Source organism: Lagopus leucura, unplaced genomic scaffold (genome assembly GCF_019238085.1).
Source record: "Lagopus leucura isolate 7727_CA_CO unplaced genomic scaffold, USGS_WTPT01 Super-Scaffold_100159, whole genome shotgun sequence".
Lineage (NCBI taxonomy): Eukaryota > Metazoa > Chordata > Aves > Galliformes > Phasianidae > Lagopus > Lagopus leucura.
This window is the reverse complement of record NW_024962335.1, coordinates 30,600,177-30,617,203: the sequence shown is the minus strand read 5'-3', so window position 1 is coordinate 30,617,203 and position 17,027 is coordinate 30,600,177. Positions and strand designations below refer to the sequence as shown.

The following is a 17,027-nucleotide window of genomic DNA, read 5'->3' as shown; positions in this document are numbered from 1 at the left end:
TGTCTGAGAAAACTCATCAAGCTCAGAATTCAGAAAGGGAAAACTGATAGAAGATCAATGCCTGAATTTGAACAAGCTGCTTATCTTAGAAGGGGTAGAGAAGACAAGGAAGACACGGAAATCAGATTAGGACATGAGCTGCCAGATAGCTACAAAAAAAAACTTTCAAAATGTCTCTGTAAATGTGGATTAAAGAAGCAAACATGACATCCTGCCTGCAGTAGTCTCACTGCTGAGGCCACAGCCATTTAATGCGTTTATACCAATGTTATCCAGTCTCAAGACAAAGAGCAAATAAGAATAACCCAATGTGAGGAAAATAGTCACAGCATCTGGCAGGCAGATGCAGTTTCTCAATGAAGAGCTCTGTGTCATGCCCAAAGAGGAGCTATATTCATCTGTCCCTGTATGGCTGTCCTGGAAACAGCAGTTTCAAGGCTTTGAAAAGACCGAAGGGTGACTCAGAATCAGAATGCTTTTCTCTTTTCTTTACTAAAGAAAAGAGGGATTGGACTGTTGTCATTGCTAAGAAAAACCTGGCATGTGTCAAGATGATGGTGCATCCGACAGAGGGAGAGGCATGGAGGGAAGAGAAGGATTGGCAGAGGTGATAGTAAATCCATATGTGTAGAGAAGAAGATGGAGAAAGATTGACCGAGAGGAAATGTATGATATTTTGAGAGGACAAGAACACAGAAAATGGTTGGTAATAGCTGGTTACAACTACTCAGACGCCTGGAAAAGTGGACATCAGATATTGACTGATGAGCATATATTTCAAGTGGGCACTAACGCAATTAATTTTGGGTATGTAGACATAATCTGATCTAGACTTTCTGAGAGAGATGTGAAGTTCCAGGTCACAGTGAGGAATAATGAAATGATAAACTCATGGGATTTAAAAAGTGAGAGGAAATTCAAATTTTAAATAGTAACAGGTGAAATTTGTCAGAAAGAAGAAAAGAGAATAGAAGGGAAAAAAATATATATTTTTGCCTTCTAAATGTTGCTGCAGATTTATCTCATCCAGACTGTGTGAAACCTTCCACTACCCCTTCCCTTTTTGGGGGAATTGCCTTATTCTTAGGTTGAAGACATTCAATTCATTTGTCAGCTGTAGACTCATTTTTGACAAGGCGAATATAAGATAACAGATTATCTTCCATTTAAAAATTGCAGACTTGGATCAGCTGCCATGTAACTGAGTTTCATTCCTTCCCAAGGGTTCCATCTATCCCCAGAAAATGAATTTGTGTGTACTAACTTAGGGTTTTTTCATGAGAAGGCAATATCCCTGCTCCCTGGAAACTTGCATTTGTTATTAGTCTTTGTGAACCTCCCCTTTGAAAATGTCAAATCCTTTAAATTAATGCTTGGGAGGGTCATATTTTGCATTTGAGTTGTTGAAAAGACCTTGCATTTATTTGACAAAATAAAATTCCCCGAGGATCAGCAACCACAGAAGTGTGGTGTGTTTTCTGTAATTTGGGGGTCAACTACTTGCATAATCATAGCTACCAACATTCAAAACTTACAGTAGATTTTTTTTTCTTTCATTATTTTTCATCAAATATTTCCCCTTGTTTTTTATATGGCTGTATCCTGCTCTCAGTAATGTATTTGTCTTTCCAGATACAGAATTGATCCCTGGATGGTTGAAGAAATATCTTCAAAAAGTTTTGGAGGGTTAATGTTGGTCACCAGCCAATTTTCTTTAATTCATCAGTTATGAGGGATTTGAATTATCATGAATTAATAGTATTCAACTATCCTTTTCAGCAAGAGTAGCTTTATCATTTAAAAAAAAAAAAAAACAGTTTTATAATGGGATTTTAGAAAGCATATCAGTGTCTTCAAATGTCCTTATCCAACAGCAATTTTATTTTTAAATTCTATTTAACTAAATCAAGCACAAGTATAGGCTTTTAGAAGCAGGATGAGATTCTTGAAAACAAGCACACAGCCTTCCTGAGGAAAGAGTAATTCCAAAGGGAAAAATAAAAATAACTAAAAGGTGAATTGAGTTCATGTGCTAAGTCCAAGGATTCTTGTATCTTCTTCCAGTAGCATCCAGCTTTCTCACTTGCCCTTGTGCTTTTCTTTGAGATTACATGGAGAGGTTGAATACTGTCAGGGCAAGGCACTGTTTTTTAGTGAGTTACAACAGATAATGTGCCCAGGGGTATTAGCTCAGCAGTTTTGTCTGATTTTTGCCTTGAGAGCCACTAGATTAACCCCTTTAGTGTAGCCATTGAACATAACTTTCACCAATTCATATAGTTCTCTGCCTCATCTCCCCCTTCATAAACCGCATAAGCATTAAATGTAAAATTATTATGATAATAGTGGCTATGTGAATAATGAAGGTAGGTAAGTATTCAGCCTATATATTTGCACAGTTCAGTACCACCTCTTTAAACACAACCTCTAAGTGTACATGAGCTTAAACTGTCATTATTTCCACTTGAGTTTCACAGAACCTAGTGTACTTCACTTCCCAGATGCTTTGTAAAAGAGACACATTATGTTGTCCCCAAGACATAACTGCACACTTATTTCTCCCTCTCCAGTGTTTTATTAAAAAAAACACTTGCATTACTAAAATCTTACAGTCGGAGGAAAACTAACTTTATTTTCTGGGATCTCTATAGCTTTTTTTTCTTTTCCCTTTTTTCTGTAATTTTTTTTTTTTTTCTGCAATTAGCTCTAGACAGTATTAACTATATCACCCTCTCTCTTTAAATCTCCAGTCCACTTCACATTCTGGTATCACAGTCTTAAGACAACTTGCACTGTTTGGGTTGGTAGCATTGCACTAACATGTTTTTAAGTTAAAAAAAGAATTCACTGTTCAGCAAAATTTTTAAATGAAAATCCTTTCTTTTCTCGATAGATTTAGTAAATCCCTTCCCTTTCACAAATGAGAAATCATGGCCTAAACTGTTCTGACAGCATTTCTAAGTTTTTCACTTTCAAAGCTTTTTGTGTTTTATAAATCTAATTAACTGTAATAAGAAAATAATGGGACATAATGTTTGTTTTACGAGGTGATTGATCTCTTGGCAGCCTGGCAGACTCTTTTATTGATTGGTTGGTGGATAATGTCAGAGTGGATATGTCCTGAAGCAGAATAGCTGACACCTAAATCCATATGTGACAGATTACCATCTGTGTTGGAAGACAGGTTTCTTTGTGAAATTGCAAAGATAACAGGTGAAAATGGAGAAAGTGACATGAGGGAAATGTGTTGAAACCTGCCTCAACCCTCCCATGCTATAAGAGCATTTACACAAAGCTCTCCATTTTGTGGGCAGCATGTTTTCGGGATGAGGGAGATTAAATTTTAATTACACTCATTCCTGTCTGCCCAGTCTAGTTTTAGTTCTGTTAATTAGGAAAATGCCTTGCCCCACAACCTAACCATATAGCTAATTAAATAGATAACCTTCATTTGCTATTTAGTGGAACTTTGGTTCAGTAATGATTATCATACATTACAGTTAATTAGCACCATGGGAGGGAAAATGAGGATGTCACTGAAGTGCAAAACTCAAATTAGAGGTGCTATAAAATATGCCTTATTTCATTTTATAGCTATCTGATGCAAGAAAGTCACGCACTACCCTACCCACCTCAGTTTCACATTTGTTAAAGGAGAAATAATTAAACTTATCTCTCCTGCAGAAGTGTTTGTAGGTTTAATGCAATAAAGTTGATAAGATCCTGGCCTTTGAAATCCTCAAATAGAAGATGCTGCGTAAATAGAATTATTCCTCTCTGAAATATGCAAAACATGTTAGAGGCAGTGAGCTTCGTTCAGAGAGCGGTCACAGATAGAGTGGTGGAAAAGCGCATGTACTTCTTAAAGTGGACTGTGCCTGTATGGTTCTACACATATTCACAATGTCTTTCAGGATAAAATGCTACCAATACAGGCTGTTGTGTCAAACCACTCAAAAGCCCAGACTAAAAAGGAAAAATGTCTGTAATTTGACAGTACTTTTTACAGTAAATGACTTTTTTTCAAAATGCTTTGTTCAATTAAAATAAATCATTTTAAAGTATTTGTCCTGAAAATATCAAGTAATAATTACCAATGCCTCATTACAGGGATAAAATAAAATAGGGAGGTGTTAAAACTTGCCCAGACTGCTAGATAAACCTTTTAGAAAACTGGACTAGGACTTCTAACTCCCTGTAATCTACCAGACAGCATTTACATCTAGATTTTCTTGCAGTGCCACCACTTCTGTGTGCTCACATTCACCGTTTGGTCTCCATAAACGTTCAGCAAGTGTTGGTGATTGTCAGTGGGTGTCATTTTTTTCTGCTTGGAGAAATTCAGTGACACACCATTGCTTCATACACACTTCCACTTGTCAGATGCCTTTTTGCCAGACAGCTGCTGTTTGCTTCACAGCAACAAAATGTAATGGAACATTGGCAGGAAGGTACAACCTCTACTGCCATACCACCAACATCTGCTTCTGTTTCAATGGGACAACATAATAAAATAGGATGCATCACTTTCGGAGCAGCCCCTGTAGTTTGGAAAGTAATTTAACACATTTAGAGTGTAGGTTATGTTTTTGTTAATCCCAAGTTACTTACTGTATTGCAAGTTACTCTGAAAAAATTAAGAGGCAAATAAAAACAATTGTAATCTGAGCATTAGGTAGCGTTGATAACGTTTATAATGTAGAGCAACGTGTGCTTTGTGCAAGCCTGTCCTGTTTGTCATACTAAGTAAGGCAGCCTTATTGGATTGTTGCGTTGAGGTGGTATTCATGTTTGGCAGAGTAAATTTGTTTTTCTGTGCATCTATTTCCCCAGCACTGACAAGGTTAAAGAGTTTTGTGGCCTGTTTTATAAAGTACTTTGTGGTCTGCATGCATCACGGAACTAATACCTGTGTCAACAAGGCAACAATAGTTATAACGGTTAGGGAAGAGTGGTGATTTTTAGAGGCATGAGAAAAGAGAAAGAAAGAAAGGACAGCAGAGGAAAATGCCATGAGTGGGAATAAAAAGCTAAGAATTGGCAGATTAGCCCACTCTGAAGGAATATGCCTACCAATATCCCCTGAAAGTTGGTAATAGTGTAATTAATGTTAACATGCTTTCTTTAGCAAAAACAAGAAGGGCATGACATTCCTGTAATTATTTTTGATTGATCTTGGAGTATATTATTTTCCTGGAGCTAGGTAGCATTTTAATACTGCAAAGGATTAGACAGACAGAATCAGTTCAAATATTTGTCCAGCCATTGAAAAAAGCAGCCTAACTTCCGCCCGAGATGAGGCTTTGGAAATCTCCATATCCATCATTGTTTAAGAACTAAGCGAAGATCGCATGTTGATTACCCTTTCAAGTTCTATTTAAGCAGCTTATGTGGAAAGCTAAATTCTAAGTTACTTAAAATCACTACTTTTTAATTTGTTCTCTGACTTGTGTGTGGCAAGGTAAAGCTTTCTGAGTTCGTAGCACATATACATTCATGCATTCACTCTCATGACTCGCATCCAGATCAGAACTAGTGTCTTTTTAACATGACTTATGCTAAGCAGAGCTTGAAAGGCTACAAAGTGAAACAGGAACAGTCATTCCATCAATCTCCACCAGACTTCTGTGGTTTGTCCTTAGTCTGTTATTGGTCTATGTCCATTTGTGCAGAAGCTGTCATTTGGTGTTTGTAGCAGATCCATAGCTTGTATGAGCAAGGTATCGTTTAACTATATCAACGCTCTTGCTACATTAAGAGAAGTCCTTTTGGATTTCATTGCTAGTGCATTGGCAGCCCATCAGACCCGCTGGTCTAAAATGACCAGAGTGTTGTGTAAACACTGATTATCAGAGCATTTCACATACAGCCCTTGTGGAGAAATATAGCTCTTTATATACTCTTGCATTTCTAGGGATATGGGGGAACAGAGCACTGTGGAAAGTTTGAACCATTTTTATGCAACTTGCATTATCAATTGGAAACAAGCCACTTCAGAGCTATGTGTGAAAATAACAGTTTTATAATTTCTACAGACAGTCCCAATCATAGAAGATAATATGGAGATTTGACAAAGAAATTTCAAATCTGGTAGAGATATCGTGATGGGTTTCCAGTGTGTTTTTCTTCCCCTGCATGGTAGGCAGACATGCCATGGAAGCATACTCTCTGTGAAGTTCACAGGAGCCACCTGACAAAGGTGGGTACCAGTCAGTTTAGAGATAAATGGGCCCCCCTTTCTCACACAGCGGAATCATTTATTTTCACATGGCTCATAACACAAATTATTTATAGCTGTGGAAAGAAAAATAGTGGGGATATAGGCTTGGTGCAATTTCTGTGAACCAGCTAGACATGATGTGGTTGGATACTGCTCTCTTTCAAGTGAAATGCAGCAATGTACTGCTCTCCATAGAGTGAAATAATTTTTACATGCCTTGTCAGTCTCGCTATGGCCATGGAAAGAAATACAGTGAAAGCAGAGACACTGGCGCTGTTTGTGTTATTTAGAATGTTTTTGCAGCTAACAGTTTTGACCTCTATTCTGTTTTGATGGTCCTGGTTTCAAAAGGCCACGTCATGTCATCCAGCGAGAAGAAATGAATTAAAACTTTCTTTTCCTGTGGACTCTCCCAGGTTTTGCATAGATCCTGGTTCAGGATTACTCCAAAGAATTGCTGGTGTAAAGCTGATATGCTGCATTGTCATGAATTGAATTGAAATGGATTAACAGCTTCAAACCTACCCTCTGAGGCCAGGAAGGTTTCATTTCTGTCCCTTGTGGACTGCAGAGACCCTGAAAAAGTTAGCGAGACTGTAGTCTGGAATGTAACATGTGAAATCCAAGGGCTATCATTTAAAACATCAATCCTTCAGAATGGTGTTTGACGGCTGCAAGTAATTTCTGCTTCATAGCCTAGAGGTCATGTTGTTCTTACCAAGGGTAAAGGAGACCTTCCTCATGACGGATGACTGTTCTGTGTGTTCATGATGCACAATATATTAGCAGTTTTAATTTACAGTTTAATTTGTCCAAAAGTTTTGTCATGGCAAGGTACATCTGTGCTGTGAAAAAGGATGGAGCAGTTGTGGTAATCCATCACGAGAAGTGTACCAGAGACCCAGTTAACACTTGCTGGAGCTAAGAGAGAGAACTCACCAGAATGGAAATGGCTGGGGAACTAGGCCAACTAGTCATGTGTTTTCACCACTGATCTGTCCCTGTCCTTGTAATCATAGCTGAAACCAGATGGGTTGCTGCCTACAGTCTCATGCTGTTGTGCAGAGCAGCCTGCAGTGTAATCTTCACTAGGTCAGGCTGGGAGCTAAGGTTATCTGTCCTTGGCTACTCTGTTTCAGTCACCAGAACTTGAGAATCACAGACAAGAAATGACTCCTGCTATCAGCTCACTTTGAGGCTCTGTTACCTGAGACAGAGATTGCATTTGGGCAGTGCACTCAAGGCTTGATACCACCACAGCTGCAGTCTATCATTTTACCCTCCTGCTTTTAGTAGTATTGAATGCAAAGTCCACTCCTGTGCAGAAGCAGATACAAAACCAATAAAGTGTAGTATTAGTTCTAAGGTTTCATTTCTGTTTTCCATATGTCTAGCTCATGAGCAAATTTTTTTCATTATACATGCCATTCTTATTCATTGGAGACGTACACCCTCCTAAATGTATTTTGTTTAGTGTCCATGCAGCAAAGCACCATTTAGGAAAGTGGGCTGAATTTGCTTCTGAGCTATTAAAATTTCTAGATTAACCTCCTCACTCCTCTTGCAGACATATTTGGCTGCTTTTTGTATTCCATGCGTAGAAATGTGGTAAGAGCCTTATTACTTTCTCATGCGTGTAATCATGTTTTCAAAAATGAGTGAATAACAGACCCTCAAAGTCATCTTAAATTTAAATCATTCTAAATGCCCCCTTCACTCACCAGTATCATGCTATACTTGATAAATTTCCATCTCCACGTTTTAGTTCCTAGCTTTGTGTTCTGCAGGAGTTGCTTTTTAAATGATCAGCTGTTTCTTCAAAGTTTCAGAGCTTATAGTAAGAAACTTTTCAGTAGCAAAGATCACATTCCACTTATTTTTCTGAAGAATCTCATTTTCTCTTCCAGAAGTATGCACCAAGGCTCTGACATATTGCTTCTTTTGTTTGTATCTCTAAAAAGGCCTATATTTTTGCAGTATTATTCTCCTGAAAAAGTAATAAGTTTGGGTTTTTTTTTTCAGAAAATCTGCATCCACATTTTGGTAAGCAGGGAAGGGTGGAAAAGTGCCCTGCATTTCAAATGAGGTTCTGTGAGCATCTGTGATCATATCCATGTTACACAAGCTTTTATGGACTGGGCATTCCAGATTTTCAAAACTTTTAGAAGTTATAAGGTGTAGGAGGTAGATTCAAGGTGGACCTCAAGGATCACCAAGCTCCAACCCCCCTGCCACATGCAGGGCCACCAACCTCCCCGTTTAATACCAGACCAGGCTGCCCTGGGCCCCATCCAACCTGGCATTGAACACCTCCAGGGACAGGGCATCCACAGCCTCAGCCTCTCTTGGCAGCCCGTTCCAGCACCTCACCACTCTTGGTAAAGAACTTCCTTTGGATATCCAACCTAAATCTTCCTTCCCTCAACTTAAAACCATTTCCCCTTGTCCAGCTGTTATCTGCCCTTTCAAAGAGTTGATTCCCCTCCTGTTTGTAGGCTCCCTTTAGGTACTGAAAGGCTGCAATGAGGTCACCCCGCAGCCTTCTTTTCTCCAGGCTGATGGAGAGCCCAGCTCCCTCAGACTGTCTTTGTAGTGGAGGTGCTCCAGCCCTCTGATCATCTTTGTGGCCCTCCTCTGGACCCTCTCTAACATACCTTTCCATTTCTTTATATAGTAATAATGGAAGTATTTTGTGATAAGTCAAATGTGTTTTACTTTGTGTTTGTTGTTATTTCATTTTTTCAAGTGTTCTCATGTTTTGAGAGTTTCTGTGTTAGGGGAGATATTAATGTTTTAAGCCGAAGTCTTCTGTTAGGTAGATCACTACATCTACAAAGAATCTTCCCTCAATAGTTTTTAACATCAAAATACCTCAGTTTGGTCATTTACTTTTTCCACTGCTGACAGAAATACTTCTTTCTCCAGAACAATTCAGCCATAGCTCTTTAGTAAGCCTTGCCAGAAAGGTTTGGGAATGGATGCATCCGATGATCTTATTTCCTAAAGGGACAGCAGCCTCCTTGGGAATCTGTGTAAACTCCTATACTCCTGACTTAAAATACTCTTTTTGCAGTCATGAACTAAATTTTTCCCCTTCATTCCTTGCAGATATTGATGAGTGCTTGGTAAACAATGGTGGCTGTGACCATTTCTGCCGAAACACAGTTGGCAGCTTTGAATGCAGCTGCCAGAAGGGCTATAAACTACTCACAGATGAACGGACCTGTCAAGGTAATACATCATTTATTTTACTCTTTATATAATGAAGTTGTTAATTTCAATTGATGACTTTTTTTTTTTTTTCATTGTCAGGGGGAATGTAATTTTATATTAGAGATCTTGATCACACTGTCATAGGAAGTAAAGTTAGAAAATACCTACCAGATTTTGATTTTCTGAAGTTGTTTTAGAATATTTTTGGAAATTTCTTGCTTCATTGTTTTCAGTGTCCTGCTGAAGCAGGAAAATCCCTGTGGTGTAGTGGAATTAGCAGAGGCAAAGATTCTAGTGTTCATGTCCTCTAATTTGCTGTGATCTCTGTGGGACAGAAGTATACCTTATTTGCAGTGAATTCATTTGGAATAACTTACTGGAATAGAGCATTTGAAATAGTTAAAGTGAAAAAATGGTCTAATTTGTGAGCTTACTTTTTCTTGATAAAATTAGTTTATAAAAGGAATTTTGAGAGAATCCAAATGAAGTATGATTTATGTCATGTTTGTTGTGTGCTTCATGATTTGTTACCGAAGTCATACAGTACTATAAATTCTATGACTAGTTAAGTGTGTAACTATTTTAAACGTGTGAATTCTATAGCTTTATGCTGTAGAAGCCTCCTCAAAAAGACTACAAAGATGAAGATGCATTATTTGAAACAGAAAGGGAAGAAGGAAATACTCACGGAAATTTTTCTACTGGGATTGCCTTTTTATTCATACATGATTATGTGCATGGGTTTTGAACACATAAAAGTTACAAAGTCCAAAACAGCAGTACTTTAAAGCTTCTTTGTTCATCAACAAAGGAGAAAAAAAAGTCTGAAGATCCATACGTCTTTCCAGAGATTTTGCACTGCATCTCGTTGGTACTTCTGTTTCCTAGGAAGCTTACTGCACCATGAGTTTGTCCGTGAGAAGTCAGTGCAAGGTTACTTTCATGCTAGGACACGATGGGAAAAGCTCAGATTGGCAACAGTGAGTTCCACATGTTTAGATAGAAATAATGTTGAGTCATGTCAGAAAGTTGTAAGTTGCCAAGTTTTGATACACCTGCTAAAAATAGAGACAAAATGTTAAAAAGAAATATTCCTTTCATGATGCCTTTAGAGATAGTTAGGAATGCTTTCTGTTTCTTGAGTTTCTTATGTTGTAACGTGCTTTCACTGTCATATCAGTAAGAGGTTTTGCCACTGAAGTCATTGTGAGTACAACAAGGAAGAACTCAAGACCTGCATTCTTGTTAGGCAGTAGCTAGTACAAAATGTATTTGTTCATGATGCAAAGTCCTAGTAACAGACTTTGAAACCTACCTATAAATAATCAGGTACTTGTGACAATGAGAAACTGGAAGCAGTTCTGTAAACCTTGTTTGTGAAAGTTTTGCTTCTTTGTGTGCCTGGGACGCTTAATGAGTGACTTGTTGGTAACAGTACATACCATGCAATGAATGAAGCAGTAGCTCATCTTCTGCTCACCTTCATGGTCAGACAAGAGTTGTTAGCTCAGAAACACAAACATCACCTTGCCATCCTACTTTTTCCATTGTCAGTGGGCAAGGGTGGGCACTCTGCCTCTACAGGGTATGTTGATTGACCTGTCAACTGTAGCTTATCTGTTGGCCCAACAGCCTGATTAATGCAGGCTTGGAGAATTCTTAAGGTGGAGAATTTGCTTTGCTCCCAACAATGTAGGTCCTTCAAAGTGTGCAGTGGGGAGGACAGAGTTATTTCCTGTTTGAAGCCTGAGGTATTTGGATTCCGGAGACTGATACAGCAGCTGTGGTATGATGCCAGCTTTGTTGAGGGAGCACTCCTCAATAATTTAGTTCCTGTCTGGTGCTTAAGGTGGTAGTAGGTGATTCAGGCAGTCAGAAATCCTGCTAATAAAGAAGGAAGGTAAGTGAATTTATAGATCAACAAATCATTGATGTATGAACCACCTGTACTTCATTGCTCCTCTGCAAAGAGAATGTAGTTAGTGGAAGTGTTTATAGATATTAATGTCAGGTCTGACAGAAAAATGTGGTTTGGGGTTAGTGATTCTGCTAGCATATAAATCATCCATAGCTTTTTTGGGGGGTAACAGCCATTCAATATCAACCATAGAACATTACTGAGAGATTAAAAAATATATATTTTGGCTATATCATCCTTTTCAATGTATGAATCAAAAACATTTAATTTGACTCCATAAAACTTGTGTTATGTCTGTTGTTTTGATTCATAATAATAGATTTTTTATGACTTACGATTTTGCTGTCAGTATTGCCTTTCTCCTCTGGTTTCCATTTTGAAACTAAAGCTTATTGTCAGTTACAAATCAGTGTTTACAAATATTAATTTAGGACCTTGGAAGTGTATGTTGTTTTGGTCAAAGACCTATTTTATTCAGATGGCCTTCCTAGTATATAGGGAGTTAATCTTCAAATGAGTCCATCATTCACATCCAGGAACAGATTCTGCTAATTTTAGACAGAATGTCCTTTCAAACAATTGGTAAGCTTACCCTTTTAAGACCTGCAGAATCCCTGGGTAAGTCTGTGTTTGCGTCTGATTCAGAGCAAAGAGTCTGTAAAGAAAAACAGCCATAGATACACTGTTTGTGTTAGCAATATTTTTCACACTGTTGAAAATACAAATAAGCTGCTGCTACATAATTTTCTTCATGTGATTGTTAACTTCAGCATAAGACAATTTTCAGTGTTTCCATAAAAAGGTACCAGTAGAATCATTGTGAAATGCTAAGGTTGTCCCATGTCACCTCATTTCATTGATGTCTTTTCATTGCAGACCCTCGTAGACTCATTGCAGAGCTGAAGGGCCAACTTTAAGGTTGTAGGGAAATTGTATCAAAGCCTCAGACTTTGTTCTGGCTGTTTGCTTAACTCCCACCCCATTGTGCAAAGTGCCTTACACACATTCATTGTCTCTGTGAAAGGGAAAATATTTCTCTCTCAGTTTTTCAAGCCAGAAGGGTGAAGTCCAGTATAGTAGCTTGCCTCAGATCATATCTGTGAACATCTTGACAGTACGGAGAATAAACTTCAAGTTTTTGTGAATCTACCCTGCTTCTTCATTACAAGACAAAAAAAAAAAAAAAAGAACTCTCCTGTATCTGTGCTCATACTCTGCAATGAAAAGTCATCATTTTTCAGGAGCTCTGAAGCTTGCTGATTGCTTGGTGCCACTGGCTAGCCATTCCACATGGAGAGTGCTTGTGTAAGCAGTCCTTGCATTTGTAAAGGGAATTAAAATGTTCTGCATTTGTCTGTTTACAGCTAAACCATTTTTAGCCCTGGTTGCAAAGAAAACTATTGTCAATCACAGATTACTTCTGCTAGGGAGTGGTTCTCACGCTTACACTCCTTGTTAGACAAGGAGAATGTAGGGGGTTTCTTCCTTTCTCCTCCCCTGCATTCCAACCATTTAAAAGGAAACTTATTTGTAACCCAGAAGGTAAAGAATCCACACTGCCTTGACAGTGATATTGTGGAGGCTAATACAGCTTTCCCAGAGTCTCTCTTTTCATGGAAAATTAAAAATAGGGTTTTTTTCACCTTTGATGGCAAAATCACTGTTTGGCAATATCAAATACATCTACTGTATATTGGTTTAACAGATCCCTTAAGCCTAAAGTATTGTAAATTCATTAGTACTGGAAGAAACCATTGGATCTGTTAATATAAGACTTGCAAGAGGCCTGCAACTTCTTCGAGTACATAACACAATAACTTGGCTATATTCATAGCAAGCATGTCTTGTATTTATAACCTTTGTGGTAATTAACAGCAGGACAACAACTCAGATTAGTTTTAGAAGCACAACAGCAACAAAACAGCAAGCAAGACTACTTAAAGCTACAATGAATGTATATAAGTGCAGACATAATTACCTTAATCCTCAGCCATATGAGTTTTAAAGCCAGTTAACTTAATTGCTTATTAAGTTTCTGTTTGTTGTGCAGTGATGTTGAAAAAAATTCTACAATAAGCACTCTCTGCTCTACTCAAGTTCAAGCTTCATTAAACACCCAGAAAAATGTGTGAAATTCTATCATAAATAATTTTCTCTTCCTGCTGTAGGAATTGCCTTATGCAAGGGAAGACAAGGAAAGACAGCAAAACTCATTTGTCATAACTCTCCAGGGAGTGGTAGAGTTGAAAAGATGAGTTGCATTCAGAAAAAAAAAAAAAAAAAAAAAAAGTGCTTTTAGTGGGGATGTGCAGTGAACAGAATGTAAGACTCTGGGCTGCTAAATCTACTGCCATCCTCTGCCCCTTTCCACCTCTGCCGAAATAAAGCCAAATCCTTGCGTACTGTGGAATTTAACCTTATGCAGGAAGCAATTCAGTGCCTCAAAAGTGAGTTTAAGTAGGGCTCGATTGCTAGATCTCACAGTCATGGTGCTTAGCCTTAAAGAAGGATCTCTAAGTAGCCATTTCACCAACCATTTCAGTTGATACAGCCACTGTAAAGGAGATGATTGTTTGCCAGGCAATAGCACCCCTCTAGCACATTAGGAACTACACACTAGGTTACAGCATTTTTTGTTTCAATGTATTCCTGTTTGACTGTTGATTATTCTGTAGTACTCTCCTACCAGATTTTAAACAAGTGTAATTACTATTTTGTAACCAAGCACTAGAGTGCAATGCCTCCTAGTCTGCTTTTGGTAGTATTGGTGTCTGTCAAAGGGGAACTCAGTAAATTTACAATGTAAATTTGTACAACACAAAGTCCAAACCAGAATTAGGCTCTCTAGCTTCATTATATACCAACTTCTTGCTCTAGTAAATTTCTATGGGCACATGTTGCTAGATGTTTGTGGTTTTATAGCACTACAGAATAACCAATAAAGCTTGAGTATGGCTGATTTTTTTTTTTCCTTCTCAATACGAGAGAAAGACACGAGCACATCCATTGTCACATTAGTGTATTTGGGCTCTTCTTTCTCTCTTTAAAAACAAATGTACTTCTTATGTGCTCCACTGTATCCTTCCATTCTGCCTTTCCAGCTTCGCTTCCAGACAACTGTTCCTCAGAAACTTGACACGCGTGGAGTAGAACACTGCAAGTAGTGGCCAGAGCCAGGTATCTTGTGAGCAGATATTGAGGCAGTTTCCTTAGTAACTCTGCCAGCATATTGCGATGCGGACCTGTAAAACACCTCAAGTATTGCCCAGCAGGTTGTCTTTGTTTCTCAGGTTGTCATTGAGCAGAAGTGAAATAAGATTTGAACCCAACCTCAGGGCTGCTTTGTTATCCCTATCTGAGCCTATGATCAGTATGTTAGAAGTATGCTTCACATAGGGCTACTGATGGATACCTGTTGGGAGAAGCTTCATTCTAGAACAAGAGAAAGAAAAGAGCTCCTTGAAAAATACAGCAAATATCTATTATCCAAAGATCACACCGGTCTGATCTTGAAACACTGTTGTGTTAACTAGATATCTAATCATATCTCATAGCAGCTGTCTTTTCACTTACTTGTATAAAATATGTAGTATTAGCCTTCCAAGGTCAATTATATCATGGTATCTTCATTTTGAAAATGGGCATGAAATGAGGGATTAATCGTACAAGGAACGACAGATAGAAAGTGTTTGTGGGAATTATTTTTGGCCTAAAGAAGCCCACAGAGATTAATTACAAAGATCTCTCTATACTCTTCTGTATGGAAGCATTGATGATAAATATGGCTGGACAGAACCAGTTTAATCCCAAGTAAATTGATGTATCCACACCAGCAGCACTGAATCATCGCATTTCTTGGATGTAGAGGGACCAAATTAAAAAATAAAAAGGAGGCAGAGATGATTTTGTCCCCTGGCTTACATAACAGTGACCCGTATTTGATCATGTAACCAAGAAAAGCAATTGACCTGGCCCCAGTCAAATGACCTGATGAAGGTCACAGGATGAGGGTACACCACTTGCATTGATTTATACAGGACAAAGCTACCAGTGTTAAGGTACTTAACTGAATGCATGGGCTGGAATATCTGTCCCTTTCTCTCTCACACTACATCGTGAAAACGGAGGACAGGGAGAATCCTGTATCCCGTATCTCATTTCAAAAACCTGAGGAAATTCCTTGAAGTGAAGGAATGCTGTAACTCTCCCAGTCAAGCCAAGATACCTTTTTACCATAGTGCTACTCCTGTGACTCTTCATGCTCTGAGCAGTAGCTGAGTATATTCTAGTGCAGTCTCAGTGGCAGAGAGCTGTGGGAAATGTGGTTACAGCTGCACCAAGCAGCAGTAAAGGGACTGATGAAATCTTTCAGCTGATCTGTATCGATGCTAGATCTGATGTTTTATGTACATTACTTTGAAAGACAATGGGTGAAGCCCAGACCCTTCAGGTTCAATGGGCCAACGTCATTGTTTAGCCAACACAATAGTGAAAAACGTTAAAAAGTTTTCCTGTTGTTCCATCCCTTTCTCTCTCTTTCTCACTCACTAAATAAATAGAATAAGCCAATTTAGCCTTTCCTTTCTTTCTGGAGTGGCATCAACAGTATTATTCTGTCACAGCTTCACAGCCAGGTAGGAGGACCTAAAGAAGATACCAACAGAAATGTCACTGCTTTGCACAGTTTGTTTTCTTCTTAATATTTAAAATACAGTTTTACCTGAACCCACCCATACCTCTCACTCAGGATGTTAGACTCATTGTCAGGACTAGGCTGCAACTGGTGCAGAGTGTCAGCAAGCCTTAAGGGAGCTGCTCTCTGTGTTGCTGCAAAGGAAGGTGATAACAGGGATCACAGAGATCATCTGCATCATGGGCTGAGTAGCAAGCAGGCTTATAAATCCCCTCACTGACTTCTACCTGAGTTGGCGTATGCATTTGCTTGTAAGTTTCATGTCTTCAGTATTCAGAAAAATATACAGGGCTTCATTTAGTTTTCACTTCTATTATTAAGAAAGCTGTGGTACTCAGCAGGCTACTGTGCTCACACTGCAGTCACACTAAGGGAATCTGTTAGTCCTTGTCCCATTAAACCACTTGAACAGAGTAAGTCAGTGCCGTTGCAGGAGTGAGTAGTGAGAAAACAGGATGAAGGGACTCAAGCTGTCCTGTATCAATACACATTTGTGTGATGCACATGAAGGAGAGTGATTTTGCATTTATGCACTCTCACATTCATCCACATCAAATAGCCATACTGTAAGATATAAAATACATTTCCTTCCTTAGGCTGATTTGCAGCCACTCCACCTGAGTCTGGCCCAGTAGGTCTGGTTCTGTTCACACTTGGCATACAGACAGCTGTGCCAGTTCAGCTGCAGATGTGGGCCAAGAACCAATGAGAACCAGTGGCACACCAGAGGCAATGCTGGGAGCTGCTTCTGGAAACCAGGAAGGAAATTTGAGATAATTTCCCTGTCACTGATCATGTTCATTCCCTATGCAGATTTTCTCCTAGGCACTGAATGTCACTGAGCCTTATGAAAATATCTTACTTATGACAGGCACCATATTGTTGCTAGTGTCAGGTTAAGAAAATACTCTGCTGAGAGGCAACACGTTGCACTGTTGATGAAAGGAGGAATACATCTCAAACCCTTCCTGTTACACATGGTG

General features: G+C 38.8%; 1 protein-coding gene across 1 annotated transcript in view; it reads left to right on the top strand.

Annotated features, from left to right (window-relative positions):
- Positions 1-17,027, top strand: part of SCUBE1 (signal peptide, CUB domain and EGF like domain containing 1) — a 201,347-nt gene that overhangs the window by 144,946 nt on the left and 39,374 nt on the right. Inside the window, exon 9 of the mRNA XM_042890068.1 lies at positions 9,329-9,451. Coding sequence (XP_042746002.1) covers positions 9,329-9,451 — 123 coding nt within the window. The remainder of the gene's footprint in view (positions 1-9,328; positions 9,452-17,027) is intronic.